Genomic DNA, 18,129 nt, shown 5'->3' on the forward strand with positions numbered 1-18,129 from the left:
CTTATTAGTAGATAAAACAAGGATCCACCAAGGTGCCGGATACTAGTTTCACTCTGGGTGTGTGTGTGGCTTTGGGTGTGTGTGTGTGTGTGTGTTTGGCTCTGGGTGTGTGTGTGTGGCTCTGGGTGTCTGTGGCTCTGGGTGTGTGTGTGTGTGTGGTAGTAATTGCTGTCTGCTGAGCTCGTCCAGTAGGGTAAAATAGGTCTCACATTTGCGAGAGATTAAGCTATTGGCAATGTAAATGACAATGCCATTTATTTATCTGTTTTCAAAACCAACACATAAATAAAAATGTTGTCATTTACAATGCCAATAGCTCTAACTTTTGAAAAGGCGAAACCGTTGCATTGTAAATGCTTGTTTGGTGAAACTTTCATGCAGGTGAATTCCTTGTGACTAGCTGCAGCCCCCCCCCCCCCTTAGAACCCTTACGGGTATGTAGCGCGCTTTATAAATGCTTGATTGATTGACACATTCTACCTGTCATTTCACCACCGAAATGCAGCAGAGTAAAACTGCAAGCATTCAGACAAGTAGTTGACAATAGATTTTAGCACTTCCCAATAAGGGCTGTAATTAGCAAGGCGGTGCACGTGGCTACAGACAATTTTTAAAAGCTTTCTTCTTTTTTTACAGTCTTTAACCTTGCTGCACAGCATATCTAAACAATTGGCAAAGTCAATAAGTCACAAAGTTAGACTATTAGGATTTGCCAAAGCTTCTTAACTCTTTCTTCTGGGCTACTCTACTCTGAAACTGGTCAGTCAATAGGTGATACTGTGAAGTTTGAAGGAGAAGGTTTATTATGGCACTATTTGAGTTTATTACAATAAAGCCAACAACTAAATGTATGTTAACAGACCTTCTGAGGTACAACCACTTCTAAAAGTGACTTACATGAAATTGCATTCATGCACACACATCGGCGAATTTCACTACAAGATCAGAGGCACATATTATGCTATCTTTTCTGGCTATTTATTAACAGCAGCCAAACAGTGACATCATAATAGGACAACAAATAGGACATGGGGTAAACCCAATAGCTATCTTGATTGAGAGCAACAAATCCTCTTTTCATGCTGCCTGCAGTCAAGATAAGTGCAATATTAGTTTTCCATTTAATAATGTATGTTTAAAGGACATTATATGAAATTTATATATCCGTGTTTTTCACATTTGTTTGCCATTATTTCAGTAGCCCCTGCACACGCACTCTCAGCAATGCTCCACTTTCCTTTGAGCGTTTTCGCCATTCTTCGGCGCTGCCACCTGGAAAGTTTTTCCTTTCACCTCTGGGATTTTTTGTGGTGGAACCACTTGGGGGTAACTTCTTTTCCCTCCCTTTACTCCACTCGACTGCAGTCTTCATCTGCCAGTTGAATCCCCCCCAAATTCTGAAGGGTTTACTTCTATTTAGTGGGATAAAAGTTATTTATAATTCCTTTACTCTATCTACAATGGCAGAGGAGGAAGAAACTCAAGCTTTTAAAGATAATTTGAAATATTTTATTAAGGATTCTGTTCAGCAGGCAGTAGCTGTCTCTATGCTGGGCGTATCAAAATATTTTGAGCCTCTCGTTTAAATAATGCTCCCTTCCCCTGCTGAAGTTCTCTCACAAAAGGGCAAGAAGCATGCAGCGACCCCTGGTGGGTTTATTAACCCTTTCTGTGCTCGCGCCGGCCAACGGCCATCGCAAGCATTACCTCGCTAGTGCTGCGGACGTCCGTTGGCCGACGCAGCCCAGCCCACTAATTAGAACTCCCGCACCGCAGCGGAATTTGCGCTGCGGTTATGGAGTTAAAGGTGTTTCTTTAAAAACCGGTCCTCCCATCCGAGAGGTTTGTTTTTCGGGGATCCCTTCTTCCTCTCTTCAGGGTACCCACTTAAAAGACTGATGATGATGCCCTGAATTGCACCTACAATTTTGACTGATCTTCAGATGCTTTTAAGTGTAGGCTTCCAGAGAAAAGACGTAAAATTTCTCCTAATATGGTGGCGATTCTCATGGAGTGTCTAACGAAATAGTTGACTATCTTGGGGAGCCCATATCTGACACCTCCCCTCCTCATCACCCCAATTCCAGAGTGGTTTCCTTCGGAGCATGTGGCTTAGTAGGTTTCACTTCATCTCAGCCATGCTCTAGCTAAATCTTCTAGAAATAAATTAAAGTCAGAATGTCCCTGCCCTTTCTTTCACAATAATTTTATGGCTACTCCCGTCATTGATCCAAACAGGTTGGCGTTTTTTTACTAAATTTGAAAAAGACCAGAAGAAAGGGGTAGACAGAGCCTGGTCCAACTGTGAAGACATGATTTTAGACTTGGTTGATTTCCTGATCAGGATATTGGATTTGGCAAATAGCCAACAATTGAGGGCACTCAAGTCGATCCGGATACCCTCTCTAATTGGGCCCAATAGACTATATGCATTTTGGGCAATGCCAACGCTCACATTGCGGAAGAGGAAAAAAGTTTATTAAAAATAGACCTCAAGCTTAGCAGTCTCTCCACTAAGGTAGAAGGTCATCTTGCAAAAGGAAGAAACCTCAAAACCTGGATCTTCAACAGAACCTCTCTTTGATGGACTGGAACCTGCGACAATTCCACAGGCCTGGCCTATTCAGATCCCCTTTCCCTAGATCCAAAGTCCAGAGGGGAGCTCCTTTGGTGGCTGACTCACTTAGACTCTTGGAACGGAAGAATGATTTTCACTGCCACCCCAGATCTCGTCTTAAGAGTGTGATGCAAATCTGACAGGTTGGGGCGCAAGATGTGGTCAGTTCTCGACAGGAGGTACATGGTTTCGTCAGGAATCATTCTTGCATATCAACAGTTTAGAGATGCTGGTAGGTTCCTTTGCCATCTAATCCTGTACAGAAGACTAAGCAAAATGCACCATTCTCTTACGGATGGACAATCTATCGGCAGTCAGATATATAAATTATCTCAAGGGTACAAGATCCAAACCACTTGCAGAGCTCAGAAAACATCTTTGGGAGTAATGTCTTCAGTGTAATCTCTCAGTCAGGGCTGTTTACCTTTCAGGAAATTTGAATGTTGTAGTGGATTGGTACTCCTGACAACTTCAAGACTCAAGCGAGTGGCATCTGAATTCTTCAGTGCTCAAACGTCTTTCTTCCATCTTTGGCAACATGTCAATCGAGCTTATTGCCTCTCGACTGAATAACCAATGTCCTTCCTTTTTCAGCTTGAGACCAGACCCTGGGGCTCTGGCCATGGTTGTCTTTCTCCAAACTTGGCTGCTGTCTCTTCTCTATGCCTTTCCCCCTTTCAATAGATTACGCGAGTCTTAATACAGGACTGCAGACCACTTTAGTCTGATTCTAAACACTTGACTTTCGGTAAGCTCAACTTTGGTCTCCAACTCTATTAGAGCTGGGCTCGGATTTCCCAGTCTGAATTCCTCACTTTCCTGATATAGTTCTCAACCCTCAGGGACTTTGACACAACATGATTCTAGAGGGCTCACATTTTTTTGATCGCTCTGAGGATTTCAGGTCTTCCTATAGAACCACCGGAATTTCAGAGGAAGCTATGCAACACATTGAACAATCCTGGGCCCCTGGCACTTCTAAACTCTACAAGTCAGCATGGTTGTCCTGGTGCAGCTGGTGCATGGACAGGAATTCAGATCCCTTTTCAGCAGATGCAACTCAGGTATTTAATTACTTAGCCTCTCTTGCTTCTCAAGGGAAGGCCTATTGTATTATTTTATTACAAGACCGGAGGCTCATATTATGCTTGTTTAAAGCACTTCAATAACAGAATCAGATACATGGCTAATTGGTTTACAATAAAAAGTTCTGAAAGTATTAACGTTCAACCAATCTGCAGATCTGAGAATGTGCAAACTTGTATCCGGCCAAAAAAGCACTAGAGGCCAATCAATCAAGCATTTATATAGCGCACTACTCACCCGGAGGGTCTCAAGGCGCTAGGGGAGGGGGGGTCCGCTACTGCTCGAACAGCCAGGTCTTGAGCTGCTTCCTGAAGGCAAGGTGGTCCTGGGTCTGGCGGAGGTCGGTCGGGAGGGAGTTCCAAGTCTTGGCGGCCAGGTAGGAGAAGGACCTTCCTCCTGTGGTGGCTCTTCGGATGCGGGGGACGGCGGCGAGGGCGTGGCCGGTCGATCGTAGCTGGCGTGTGGGAGCGTAGAAGTTGAGGCGGCTGTTGAGGTATCCTGGGCCTTGTTTGTGTAAGGCTTTGTGTGCGTGGGTGAGGAGACGGAAGGTGATTCTCTTGTTGACCGGGAGCCAGTGCCGATCTCTCAGGTGTCCGGAGATGTGGCTGCGACGGGGGATGTCCAGGATGAGTCGTGCTGAGGCGTTCTGAATCCGCTGGAGTCTCTTCTGGAGTTTGGCGGTGGTTCCGGCGTAGAGGGAGTTGCCGTAGTCCAGACAGCTGGTGACGAGGGCCTGGGTGACCGTCTTCCTGGTCTCGGTGGGGATCCACCGGAAGATCTTGCGTAGCATGCGCAGGATGTTGAAGCACGACGAGGAGACGGCGTTGACTTGTCTGGTCATGGAGAGGGAGGAGTCCAGGATGAAGCCTAGGTTGCGTGAGTGGTCTGTTGGTTTGGGTGCGCTGCCCAGGGCGGGGGGCCACCAGGAGTCGTCCCAGGCGGAGGGTGAAGATCCCAGGATGAGGACTTCCGTCTTGTCAGAGTTCAGTTTCAGGCGGCTGTTCATCATCCATTTGGCTACGTCTGTCATCCCTTCGTGTAGGTTGGATCTGGCGGTGGCGGGGTCGTTGGTGAGGGAGAGGATCAGCTGGGTGTCGTCGGCGTAGGAGATGATGTCGAGGTTGTGTTGGCGTGCGATGGCTGCGAGGGGCTCATGTAGACGTTGTAGAGGGTTGGGCTGAGCGAGGAGCCTTGAGGAACGCCGCAGATGACTTCGGTGGCTGCTGATCTGAACGGGGGGAGGCGGACTCTCTGTGTCCTTCCGGCGAGGAACGAGATGATCCATTCCAGTGCCTTCTCCTGGATTCCGACGTTGCTGAGGCGCTGCACTAGGGTACGGTGGCAGACAGTGTCGAAGGCCGCGGAGAGGTCTAGGAGGATGAGGGCCGCTGTTTCTCCGTTGTCGAGCAGGGCTCGGATGTCATCAGTGGCTGCGATCAGGGCGGTCTCGGTGCTGTGGTTGGCCCGGAAGCCAGACTGCGAGAGGTCGAGGGATCCGTTCGTCTCAAGGAAGGCGGCCAGCTGCTTGTTGACGGTCTTCTCTATGACTTTTGCAGGAAATGGGAGCAGCGAGATGGGGCGGTAGTTCTTGAGGTCGGTGGGGTCGGCTGATGGCTTCTTTAGAAGAGCGCTGAGTTCGGCGTGTGTCGAAGGAGGTGTTGATATCATCCCGCAGGTGGGGTGCGATGACAGCGTCGGCCTTGTTGAAGACGTGGTGAGGGCAGGGGTCGGTCGGAGATCCGGAGTGGATGGAGTTCATCGTGCGGACGGTGTCTTCGGTGCTGATTGGGGTCCAGGCGTGGAGGGTGGTGGTGGGGGGCGGTGGTTCAGTCGTGGCGTGCGTCGGTTGAGTGCTGAAGCTGTTGTGTATGTTCGCGATCTTGCTGTGGAAGTAGGCGGCGAGGGAGTTGCAGAGGTCTTGTGAAGGGATGATGTCGTTGTTTCCGGCGTTGGAGAGCTCTTTAACGATGTTGAAGAGTTCCTTGCTGTTGTGTGCGTTGTTGTCCAGTCGTTCCTTGAATGCAGTTTTCTTGGTGGCGTGGATCAGTTGGTGGTGTTTTCGGGTGGCGAGCTTGAGGGCAGTCATGTTTGTCAGTGTTGGGTCTCTGCGCCAGGCTTTCTCGAGGGCTCGGCAGTTCTTCTTGGAGCTGTTGAGTTCGTCGGTGAACCATGGGGCTTTCTTGCTGCCGGGTCTGTTAGTCGGGTTCTTCAGAGGGGCGAGGACGTCTGCGCAGTTGCTGATCCACTTCGTGAGGTTGGTGGCCGCCTGGCTTGGGTTTGTTGCTCTGGTGGGAGGGTTCATGCTCAGGGAAGTCGCGAGCTGGTCGGCTGTGATCTTGTTCCAGCTTCTGCGTGCAACCTGTTGCTGGTGGGTCGTGGTCCTTCTGAAGCTGAAGTGGACGCAGCTGTGGTCCGTCCAGTGGAGTCCGGTGGCGTGGCTGAAGGTGATGTCCTCGCTGGATGAGAACACGGGGTCGAGTGTGTGTCCGGCGTAGTGGGTGGGGGTGGTCACCAGCTGCTTGAGACCGAGGTTGGCGAGGTTGTCCAGCAGGGTGGTGATGTTGCGGTCGTTGTAGTTCTCCAGGTGGAAGTTGAGGTCCCCGAGGAGGATGTAGTCAGCGGAGAGGAGGGCGTGCGGGCTGATGAAGTCGGCGATGTCTTCGCTGAATTGTGTGCGTGGTCCCGGGGGTCTGTAGATGAGGGTGCCTCTGAGGGTGGTCTTGGGGTTGATGTGGATCTGGAAGTGCAGGTGTTCGGCGGGTGCGAGGGTGTCGTCGGTGTTGGTCGTGATGCGGATGGTGTTCCTGTGGATGATGGCGATGCCTCCTCCTGTCTGGTTGACGCGGTCCCTTCGGATGATCTTGTAGCCGTCCGGGATGGCGATGTCTGGCGCTGAGGAGGCATTCATCCAGGTTTCCGTGAGGAAGGCGACGTCTGGGGCTGTGGTGTCGAGCAGGTCCAGAGCTCGACGGCGTGTCTGTGGATGGAGCGGGTGTTGAGCAGGATGCACTTGAGGTGGTTGCTGCTGGTGTTCGGCTTGGTCGGTGCTGGTGTAATGCAGGTCCGGATGCAGGTGAACTTGCAGGAGTGGCAGCTGAAGGGTCCGTGGGTGCATCTCGGGGTGGCTCGATAGCAGCCCGGGATTCGACCGGCGTTGAGTGCGTAGAGTTCGGTGGCGTCGTAGGTCCGGCGGGTGGGCTGGTGTCTGCGGGAGCCAGGGGTCCTGGCACTGGGCGCGGTCCAGGCGCGGACGGGCGCAGACGGGCTTACCTTTGGCCCACCTTCGGCGCACCTTCGGCGCACAATCGGCGCGCCCGCTGCGCGTCAACGCTGCGCGTGCGCACGGTCGCCATTTATGGCGAAGTGCAGGGAGGGAGGAGCAGATGGGAGGCGGGGAGGGTACAGAGGGAAGTGTCCACACTCCCGGCGGCGGGGAGCGGGGCGGGTGGGCGCAGGGGAAACTGCACAGGGGGGTACTACAATACAAGCAAGGACAGAAATTGGAATAAAATACAAAATACAATACAATTACACTACAAATGGCGACAATTACACTCTAAGCAGAACAGCAAGAAATGCGGGAGAACGAGCGACGGCGGTGGCGTGGCCAGGAGGAAGGAAGGCTCAGCGAGGCTGAGAGCAGCCCATAGCCCATTTGGCTGAATGAGTGCCAAAGGAATCAGTATTAATACCAGCCAAGGACCTAGAGGGCTCAAGTGGCCCTCTAGGGAGACAGATTTCTGGAAAGAAGCAATTGAGAAGAAGGAGATCTCAGATCTGCAGTTCATGAAATGTATGTTTTAAAAAAATTCTCACATGCATAATTTTGGTTGAGTAGGGAAAAGGGGATACATAATTGCTGTTAAATTGGTTTTGGTATGCCTGTGAACTTGAAAGGAAACACTAAGGGGTAAATAGTGAAAAGACATGTCTAGGGCTTTTACATCGCAAACACGTTTCAAAGGAATTAAACATAAACGCATTGTCAATTTTGCAGATAATTGTTTGAAAGAAAGATTCACATTATCTTGCCATGAAATAAACATATTCAACACCAAATTCACATGCCACATCGTATTATTTTTGGGAACAGGAGGATTAACAAATCTTAGTCCCTTCAATAGACGACAGACAAAGGGGTGATATCCAATGGATCTTCCATACACTCTGAGATGTTCAGCTGAAATGGCCGATCTATAAGCATTTATTGAGATTTTCCTAGCCTTTGTGTCAGAAAGGCCACATTTTTATTAAAGACACAGCGGCGAGTATTATCACACCACTGTTTCATTAACGCTCCCTGGTCTGTTGTATCTGCAGCTCCAACACTATCTTCCGCTACTACTGCTTCAATGTAATCCTGTTGGTTTCTCTTCTGGAAAGTACTGGTCTACTTCATGGGTCATCTCTTTCCGTTTGGAAGAGGAATCTTGCAGGCCTTGCAGTTTTATTGACTTTGCTGATTACTTTCTATTCAGTGTTGTTGTTTCATTCCATGCCTCAGCTTGGTTAACTCGCTATAAAAAAAGAGGATTTGTTGCTCTCAGTCAAGATAATTATTGTGTTACTGGTCGTCCTATTGGTTCTACTATGATGATGTCACTGCTTTTAGTTCTCTAAACAGTTTTCCTGGGTAAAGAAGTTAATTTTCTTGCTAGGCTCCTGCTAATAAATAACAAGAAAAGATAGTATAATACTCGCCTCTGTGTCTTTAATGATACCTTGTTTTTTTTTTTACACCAAGGCTAGGAAAATCTCAAATGTATATTAGACTTGTTTATGTCAAAGTACTGTATTAACATGTACTTTACATACTTGCAATGCAACAATAATATGTTGGGCATAAAAAGGAGCAAGATGTAAAAGAAGGCGGGGATTGGTTGGCGCACTCTGCTGTACTTTAAAAGGATACTGTAAATCACCTCAGAATGCCATGACTACACAATGAACTCAGCCTTGAGCGTTTGTTCCTCTGTATTATGGTCATGAAATTCCACAGTGATTTTCTTTTAATGTGCAGCAGGGAGTACTTTAGCCCATACTTTATGCAATGATTATTATGATGAAGATGAAAGGAAAAGGATGATGAAGGCCATATTTAAATTAAAAATTAAGACTGACAACATTTATATTATAAGCTAAAGTATAATTAATTTTATTATGACAAAAAAATGAATGTTATAATGAGAGAGACAATTTTATGAGCTGGGGATGTATATTATGATGAATTGTAATGCACGTGAGTTGGTAACTTATTATAATAGGGGTCAACACATGTTATGAAAAGATCAACTACAATGATGATGAATCAGTGTCAAACTGGAACAGAACACAGAGCTCGGCACCCACATAAAAGTAGCCTCCGTTAACAAATCATTTAGCTAAAAAAAAAAAAGGCCCACGTTTGCAAATTTGGTCAGTTTTGAACTTGTACAGACATGCTGTATAAGTGTTTTGCATGGTATAGGAGACAGCCTACATTTGTGCTTGCTGCAGAAAATGTTTGATTTAAAATCAGAGAAACCAACAGTAAATAATGCCCTACCACACTACAAACAGCCAAACACCGGCTTACACACTGACTTGTCAGACCAGCTTTTATGGCACTGCCAGCCTGCCATAAATGCCAGTCCAACCCTGTGACGAGTGGATTGAGTAGTTAGTGTGATGAGTGCATGAAAAAAAGATATCAAAACGGGCAGCCGCAAATATTAGGATTACGTAATCAGTTAATGTTATGGTGCAGTAGATATTATGAACCAGAGTGCACTTAATATAATGATGAGGGAATCAATAGTATGATGAGAAGTGTACATGAAAATGTTGAGGGTGTGAATTAACACTGTGATTAGGAGAACTGAACATTAAGAGAAACCAGTGACTATCATAATGAGAATAATAATAAGTATTGTGTAAACAGTAAATAGGTTTTGGCTGTAGAGTTATCAACTAATTACCCGGTATTTGTAAAGCGCGAACTAATCACCCCTAAGGGTCTCAAGGCGCGGCAGGGCGTCGGGAAGATTAAGCGAGCGAGAGTCACATGGTACTGGCACTGCCGGCACCGGGGGTCAAACTGTAAGCCCCATGCTCCAGAGTCAGCCGCCCTGGCCGTTGCACCACACCTCTCGATCACCAATCAATATTAGAAAGAAGCACAGTAAAGCTCATAAATAGAGGGACCACAAAATGGCAATAAGAAACCCAGTAAAAATGTATGATTGTCATAAATGTTAAGACATAGTTTATAGCCATGTTATGATTAAGGAAAAATATTATGATGTGCAAGAAATAAATATTATGATTTCAGGCCCACAATACAGTGGATCAATAGATCTATTGATATCAATCAATGATGCGTTAGGAAAACAATACAAAATTAACATAGGGCAATGAACACGTTCATGACAGGCATTTAATAGTATATAAGTGAGGCACTTTATGAAGTAAATTACTATTGTGAGGGACAGACTATATGCGTGATGAAGCTCAATTATTACTAAGATGACAGGCGTATTATTGCAACTTATGGTGAAACTATATTTTACGGTGGCTGTGAAATCAAAAGTATTTTGGGAGAAATTGGGTAATCGTTGAAAAATAATGAGTTAACAATACAATGATCGGAGAGAGTTAAAGAGGAGCATGCAATAAACAGCAGGATGAAATGCACAGAACAGAACGACTATCATCACAAGCCATGAATATTTTTTCAAAAAAGGACTAACATTTGTATTACTATTGTGACACAGGGAATAAGTTGTGCAGGCTCAACGATACATTAATATTTTAATGAAGTCAATAAATGATCTGATCTATTAAATACGATTATTCAAATAAAGTACTGAATATTCTAACGTAGACATTCATCAACAGTAGGATGGTGAGTGACTGGGGAGACAGTGAACATACGGTGAGTCAGACCGCTCTAAACTCTTCCCCAGACACGGTTCTCGCTCCTCCTTTCGTCCAGATGAGGGCTGCTTCTCCTGCACCCAGCTCAGACTGACAGCAATGTCCCTCCCCCGCCCTGGAGCTGCAAGCTCGGACAGCCCTTCACCGGATGCCGGTGACCGCTGCTTCGGTACCTTGGTGGTCCTGATGTGCTCCATGACGGGGCTCCGCTGCCGCTGCCGCCGCGCCCCGCGTTGCTTCGGGTGCGCGGATGTCTGAGCCCGGCTCCTCGGTGTTTCCTGCTCCGTGTAGCCAGATTGCCGGGAGACACTTCACGCTTCCTGAGCCCGGCACTCTGTGTTGTGTTCCTTCCCGGTGAGGGAGGAGGGAGCGGCGCCAGTCTAGGCTGCCAAGTCACAGCGCCATCTGGCGGCTGGCGAGAGGAACTCCGGATAGCCAGAGTACAGATGCGGCCGCGCTTTGCATTAAACAGTTAAATGAACACATTATTTATTGTCGTAACTAATCTCAGAAGTGTCAGCGTGAAGGGGTTTTACATTAGTTCTCTCCCCATTCCACCTGGCCGGTCTACTTCAAGATGGTGGTGTGAGAAGTGTAGAGACACGAGGCTTCGGGTAACTTCCTTTTGAGGGTAGAATTGCCACATTTCCAAGTGAAAAATACCGGACATTTGTTGTTTTAAGAGTCTGCAAAGCTTCTTTACTATAGTTGGTAGTCATAAAACATTAACGCACACATAAAACACATTTAAACGTGTTTTCTATTTATATTTTCTGTTTGAAGTACCAAAGGTTAAATATACTCGCTTTAGGTGATTTTGCTTATTTTTGCACTGGCCAGGAAATCAAAATACCGGTGGGGCCAGTAGTAGTAGTAGTAACTTTATTGTACAGTTAATAAAAACCATTACAAAAACCGACAGCAATAAAAAGTTAAGAACATTTTTAAGACAAAAGCTTCATTTTTGATGATAGTAAAAATTGGATTAAAATTTGCTAAAAAAGGAAGTGTTTGTCTGCCACTGGGAACTTCTGCATTTCCTCAGAGAAGGTTTCTTTTGTCAGTCCTTGCCTCCTTTCCCGTTCAGGGGCCTATTTGGGGTCCACATTCCTTATGGAAGTAAGTCCATCCTTTTCCCTGTGTGCTCGTGACTTCTTGTGATCCGTCGTTGTTTAGTTTCGTTAGCCTGTTATGACTCTATGCAATCTTAATGTTTTAGTTCTTGGAGTATGGAGGGAGCACTGTCTTTGTCCGTTTGTTCTTTCCTTGTGCTGATTCTGGTTTCAACGGCTTCGAAGTATTTTACCAGTCGGCAGGCCAATTGGACATCATCGCCCGAGAAGCAGGCCAGGGATGCTTGTCTGCATGACCGGATTCCTTTTTTGTTAAATAAGGGTCTCAACAGGTTCCTGCGGTCTTGCTGCAGATCTTTACAGATTGTGATGAGGTGTACGATATTTTCCTCGTGGTTCCCGCACAGGCGGCATTTTGCTGGCTTTGGTGGGCGTAGCCAAGGGGCCATGTGGTCTGCAGAGGGCAATACTCCTAGCCGGTGTTTTAGAAATGACTCTTTTGTTTTTTTGGTAAAACTAGTCAAAAGGTATGTTTGTGGTGTGAGTTTATTGTACGTTTGTATAGTTAACCAGCCATGTGCTCGCTCCGTTAGTGAAGCTTTGTCTTTTAGGAGAGATTCTTTCCTGACAGTGTTATTTACTGCTTTTTTGAAGCCTGCCAGATTCACTTGCAGATCCCACAATTGTTGCGCCCCCAGTTGTGTAATTGCCTCCTCCAGAAAAAGCCTTGCTGGGCTGTGGTCTTTTCTTTGTAGGTCTCTCCATAGGAGTGCGTTGAGGGTGTTTGCTTCTCCCCTACTGATTTTATACCAGCTTTTGAGGTATGCTCCCTTGCGTGCAAGCTCTTCCTTTACCAACCCAAACTCGAGTCGGATCTGCGCCGGAGAAGTGTACTTCGGGAGGCCAAACATCATCCGCAATGCTCTTGTTATTACTCCATCTAATGTTCCTGCATCCCTGCCTCTCATTGCTTCGCTTCCGTATGTAATGGATGGTATCAGTTTTGCTTGGATCAGTTTTAGTAGTGGGACGAAGTTTGGACCAGTGATCTTGTTTTTCAGATTCCTTAGAGAAACAGCTGTCATTAAGCCTCTCTTTTTTATCGCCTCTCGCTGTGGTGTGAAGCTCCCCCTATGATCTATAATCACTCTCAGGTAACGGTATTTGTTTGTAACTTCCAATTTCATTGTGTCCCAGTACCAGCTGAATGTTGATGTCTTTTTGTGGGAGTTAAGGCACATGACTTTTGTTTTGTTGTAATTGATGCTGAGTTTATTGGTTTTGGAGTATTGCGAGGTGATGTCAAGAAGCCGCTGTAAGCCAATCGGAGTCCGGCTGATTAGCACCAGATCATCTGCATAGAATAGATTAGACAGCTGGGTGCCCCCTAATTTTGGTGCGTGTGAGTTGTTTTCATTTAGTACAGTTGACAGTTCGGCCATGAAAAGGTTAAATAAAGTTGGCGCTAGCACGCATCCTTGCTTTACTCCAGTGGTGGTTGGAATTTTCTTAGTTAAAAAGTCACCATTTCCTAGTTTGACTTGGACCCACGTGTCGCTGTGTAGGAGGATTAGTTGATTCAGCAAAGTTGAAGGGATTTTCATTCTCTCTAGTTTTTGCCACAGCAGATTTCTGTTTACACGATCAAAGGCCGAGCTATAATCGATGTAGCACAGGTATAGGGGCTGTTTTCCCTCTAGCGCTGAGTCAATCAGAAGTGACAGGGCTAGAATATTTGTAGTCGTCCCCATGTTTTTCCTAAAGCCGGTTTGGTTGAATGGGATTGCTGATGTTTCTTCCGCCCATGATGTCAACTCCTGAAGTAAGAGGCCCGCATAATACTTTGCCTCGTTGTCTAGTAAGGCTATTAACCGGTAACTTCTAGGGTCTCTTCTGTCACCTTTTTTAAATATTGGTGAAATTATTGCCCCCCTCCATGATTGTGGAATTATTGAGGTCTACCATATTTTTTCAAACATAGGTTTGAAGGCAATAGCCCAGTATTCTGGTTCTTGCTTAAATATGATTGGTGGTATGCCATTTGGGCCAGGGGCTCCCTCTGTTCTCCCTTTCGAGATTCTGTTGGTTATTTGTGGCTTTGTGATTGTTAAATCCCTGTTACTTCTGGGGGTTTCTTTGTGTGGGAGCATGTGTTCTTTATTTTCTTTTGGCAGTTCTTGGGTGTCACTGAAGTGTGTGCTGATATAAGTTATCCAGGCCTCTTCCGTCACATTGGAATCAATCCCCTGGCTTTGCTCATTAATCACACTATTAATCTTTTGCCAAAACTGTGCGCTGTTGTTGGTTTTCGCGTCATGAAGGAGTTTTCCCCAAAAGGACTCATCTGCGTCCTTTTTTAGTTGCCATATTAGTTTCCTGCGATTTCCTTTTAGCTTTCTCAGTGCTTGGCAGGCGGTGGGGTCTGTTTTTACTCTTCGCAGTGTGTGGTTGATCTGAGTCTTCAGCCTTTTTAGCCTGCTGTCCTTTCTGAAATCATAATGACTCTTATGTGTCACGGTGCTGCCCTGGCCATCGGACTTTGTGTGCCCACTTCTTTCAGCTATATCTCTCATTTTTTTTGTAAATACCTCCCAGCATATAATTAGATTTGGAGATATGGATTGTGCCTTAACCAGAACTTGTTTGGCTTGCGCTAAGAGGTTTTGTGGGTCGCTAGTTTTGCACTTTATCCGTCTTTCATTTATTGTGAAGTCCAAGCCCAGTTTGCTGGCGCTTGGCGGGTTTGGTATTTTCGGTGTATCTATCTTTGTTTCCTGGGGCAGATGGTCGCTGTAGTCCATCGGGCAAATTTGAAAGTCTTTTACCCTGTGGTACAAACTGCGGGAGAGGAATGTAAAATCAATTGTAGAGCTTGCCAGTGTGCTGTGGAATGTTGCGGATTGTGGTCTGTCACCTGGGAATCTGCCATTAAGTGCCCTGAGGCCCAGCTCTTCAAATTTGGCAAGCAGGCTCCTGGCTGTTTTTGTGCTTCTACCTCCCGAAGTACAGTCTTGGTGGTTTTGCTCCCAGGCAAACGGATCCTCCTCGTTGGTGGTTTCCTGGGCCGATAGGCTGAGCATATTTAGGTTGAAGTCCCCTGTGACGATTATGTTGTTAGTGTTCTCGATTTTGAGCAGTTTTACGAGTTCTTCCTTCAGCTGTTGTGCTCCCTTTCTTTTCTCCCTGGGATGCAAATAGAGATTTATTAAAATTATATCCTCTTTTGTTTCTTGCTCACGGAGCGACAAACGTAGTGCTTGTATTGCGTTTGGGGCGGCTATGTTATAAACTAATGGAACTACTTTCGTTATCGTTGATAGCGCGCTGTAGATGGCCAGACCACCTTTCTTATTGCCAAACAATGAGCTCTGGGATGGCGGTAGAAAATTCAAATTGTATCCCGGCAGCGCTGGGGGAGAGTCAGACCAGGTTTCTTGCAAAGAGATAATTGCTAACTTTTTCAGGTAGATGTTTAGGCCCCTATCTGAGAGTTTATCTCCTAAGCCATTAATGTTCCATGAGCATAAGCTTAGGGTACTGATTGTTTTTGGTGGTTTTGTGTTGCTTTGTCAATGGTTTGACTCTTTCACGTTTAGGGTCCTAGAGAGCCAGCTCCAGTTAGGCGAGGGCAGACTGTCGTTAGCCGTTGTTCTGTTGTCGTGCTGGTCTCGGAGCACTAGGTTCTCTGGGGTTTTACTTCGAGCTCCTCTTAGGACAGTTTTTTTGATAGATGGTTGTTTTGTTTTTCCCCTTTGTTTAATGTCGTACAGTTCTTTTGTCTTGTCCCTTTGTTGACTATCATTCAGTAGAGGATCTGGATATCTTGTTTGGTAAAAAGGCTGTAGTTTTATTCCCCAGGAATCGAACTTTGCTTTTTCTTTTAGAAGTCTCTCTGGGAATTCTGTAGTGACCCATGTTGTTTTTGTTGATTCTGCTCCGGGGTACTCCAGGGGTTCCAAAAATTCTACTGATTCCAAGTCAGTTGTTGATATGGTGTTGAGGCTATCTATGGTTTTCAGCAGCCGTAGTATGTTCCCCCTGTTTAGGATATCCATTGGGCCTCTTGATCGATATTCTGGGTGAAACAGTACTATGGTTGTGCCGACTTGCCCCCTATCGCATGTCTGGATATTGCCGGTGTTGTTGATTGTGGCTTCCCCTCGGTTTAGAGGTTCCTCAGTTCCTGCCGCATTGCCTTTATCTATCGTTTTACTGATTTTCTTCTGTTCTTGTCTAGTGGAGATTACCCTGGTTGTCGTGGCCCACTGGCTACTTGTTCGATGTTGTTTGTTTTCCATTATCTGAGGGGAATTTTTGATATGCCTTTGCTCGCACAGTTGAGTTCTATCTGAGTTTTCCCTGTCAGTTGGATCAGTGGCTACTTGTGGATTGTGCCCCTTTTGCGTGTCTTCTTTGCCGATCTCCTTCAATACTTGTGGCAAGTTTGGTGTAGCTGTCTCGCTTTCGGTAGGGGGGCTGTTGGTAGGCCTTGTCTCTACTGACGGGTATGTATCGACTTTTTTCCCTGTTCCTTTTTTGTTTTCTGTGTTGTTACACTCATTATCTTGTGTGTCTCTCGTTCCTGTCAGACTGGGTTGTATTGGGTTTGCTGCTGGATTCTCATTGGAGGTGACCTTGCACCATGCTATAACCCCTGTTGTTTTCTTTTGATTTCTTCCCTTCCTTTTCTGTTTTCTTCCCACTTTTCCTTGTTGGGGAGGAATTGATGCTCCATCTTTTTGGCAGGTTTTTTCTGAATGCGCTGTGCTCTCTGTGGGGGGAGTTTCAGCTCCTTCAGGTTGTTGTTTGTTATTGGCCGAAATGATCTTATCATTTAATTTTCCCCTAGGCGGGGGTGGGTCTAAGATTATCTTTAGGTTCTCCTGGTTTGGAGACAGGGCAGGTTCTTGTCTGCTCCCGACGTGCTTACATGGATAGTTATTTTTAACTGCGACCTTAATGTCAGAGAGGAGATTGTCCAGCGCTGTTGGAAGTGTTACCAATTTGTCCACTATTGCAATGCAAGAGCAGTTCGGCCCTATTAGTTGTGTCTCAGCTTGCACCCTTTTTATCATGCCGTTCAGCTCTGCTAACTTACCGTCAATATTAGCAACAAATATTGACAGGGAGTTAAGAACAGAGAGTTGTAAGTCCATCTTGTCAGACTGATATTGGATGGCATTTGCTGTTAGTTGCATTGTATGCAGGAGGGATGCCCAGATGTCTTCCTTGGCGTTTGGTCTTACTTTCTCTGGATTTTCGCAGATAAACTCACCTGGCAGTTCCTGCTTCGATTCCACGGGGTAGGATGCTACCAGTTCTTCCCACTCCTCCGGGGTGAGGTACGAGGTTTCTAGGTCGTTTGTCCTGGGTATTGTAAATCCTGTGTTGGGTTGTGTGTTAGAGGCAGTTAGTTGACTCAAGATTTTTTTTCCAGTAGATGTTGGAGCATGGCCTTGCTCAGTGCCGCCATTTTGCAGCTCAAGTTTGTCGAGAATCTCGTGTGATTGGTCATTAAGTTGGAGTGAGCTCTGGCCCTGATCTCTTGTTTCCTGTGTTAGTGTGATGGTTGATTGCCCTATTGCGACAGAGTCTGCCATTGTTGTTGAATCTCTCGTATCCCTGGATGATGACATTAATTGTGTGTCCGCTGGCATTGTCACTGTATATTTGCCGGTTAATGTTTCTTTTTGTGTTGTTTGGTCTGTGTTCTGCGTGATTTCACTCATCTGCGTGTCATCCTTCAAGGGGAGTTCCTGGAGCCCCCGGTTTGTTGACATGTCTGGTCCACCGTAGCCCACAGGGGTTCCTGGTGAGCCTTGCGTTCTCCACTGTGGTGCTGGAGCTGGGCTTTCATGGTATGCCCCCTCAGTGCTATTCTGTATTTCATTTTGTCTCATAAGGCTTATGGGGGTTATGGGGCGCATCTCTCGGCTTGCTTTTGATGGGAGGTTTGGTGGGAGGTTGGGGGATGGGTTCACCCTTAGGTATGCTGTTATAATTTCTTTTGATTGGTCTTGCGCTGTGCCTTTTGCTGTTTTTTCTGCATTTAAATCAGCCCATTCTTGTCTTTTACAGTGTGCCTGTGTTGATTGGACCCCCAGAGATCCATTGTTCATTTCTCCGCTGATTGCGGATGCGTCCTCGTCAGAGGTGTGTATCCTCTTTTTGGGATCGGCTTGGTTCATTTCATCCTTCGCCGCTTGTTCTAGCTCCTGCTCTACAGGATTTAACCTGTTTGTTGTGATTGGTTGGAGTGGTGTTGGTAAGTCGCTAGGGCTGGCGTTATTTAAGTAGAGAACTGAATTGGGATCTTTAATGAATGTGAATTTTGTATACATTTTGGGTTGAAAACTCAGTTTTTTGCTGGTAGGGTTATGTGTGTGGTCACCGGCTTTAGAGCCTCCGGGGCTGGTGAGCAGGGGGGATATCAGGGAG

At 46.3% G+C, this 18,129-nt stretch overlaps 1 protein-coding gene across 3 annotated transcripts in view; it reads right to left on the minus strand.

The window, feature by feature from the left end:
- MTMR6 (myotubularin related protein 6) overlaps positions 1 to 18,129 on the minus strand; it is a 544,203-nt gene that overhangs the window by 308,647 nt on the left and 217,427 nt on the right. The window contains exon 1 of one of the 3 annotated variants that reach the window (XM_078657108.1): positions 10,792 to 10,960. The exons of the other annotated variants lie outside the window; for them this stretch is intronic. Coding sequence (XP_078513234.1) covers positions 10,792 to 10,815 — 24 coding nt within the window. The 5' untranslated portion in view covers positions 10,816 to 10,960. Of the gene's footprint in view, positions 1 to 10,791; positions 10,961 to 18,129 lie in introns of those variants that run through there. 3 annotated transcript variants of the gene reach the window in all.

The sequence above is a fragment of the Lissotriton helveticus genome, chromosome 8 (assembly GCF_964261635.1).
Source record: "Lissotriton helveticus chromosome 8, aLisHel1.1, whole genome shotgun sequence".
In the NCBI taxonomy this organism is placed as follows: Eukaryota; Metazoa; Chordata; class Amphibia; order Caudata; family Salamandridae; genus Lissotriton; species Lissotriton helveticus.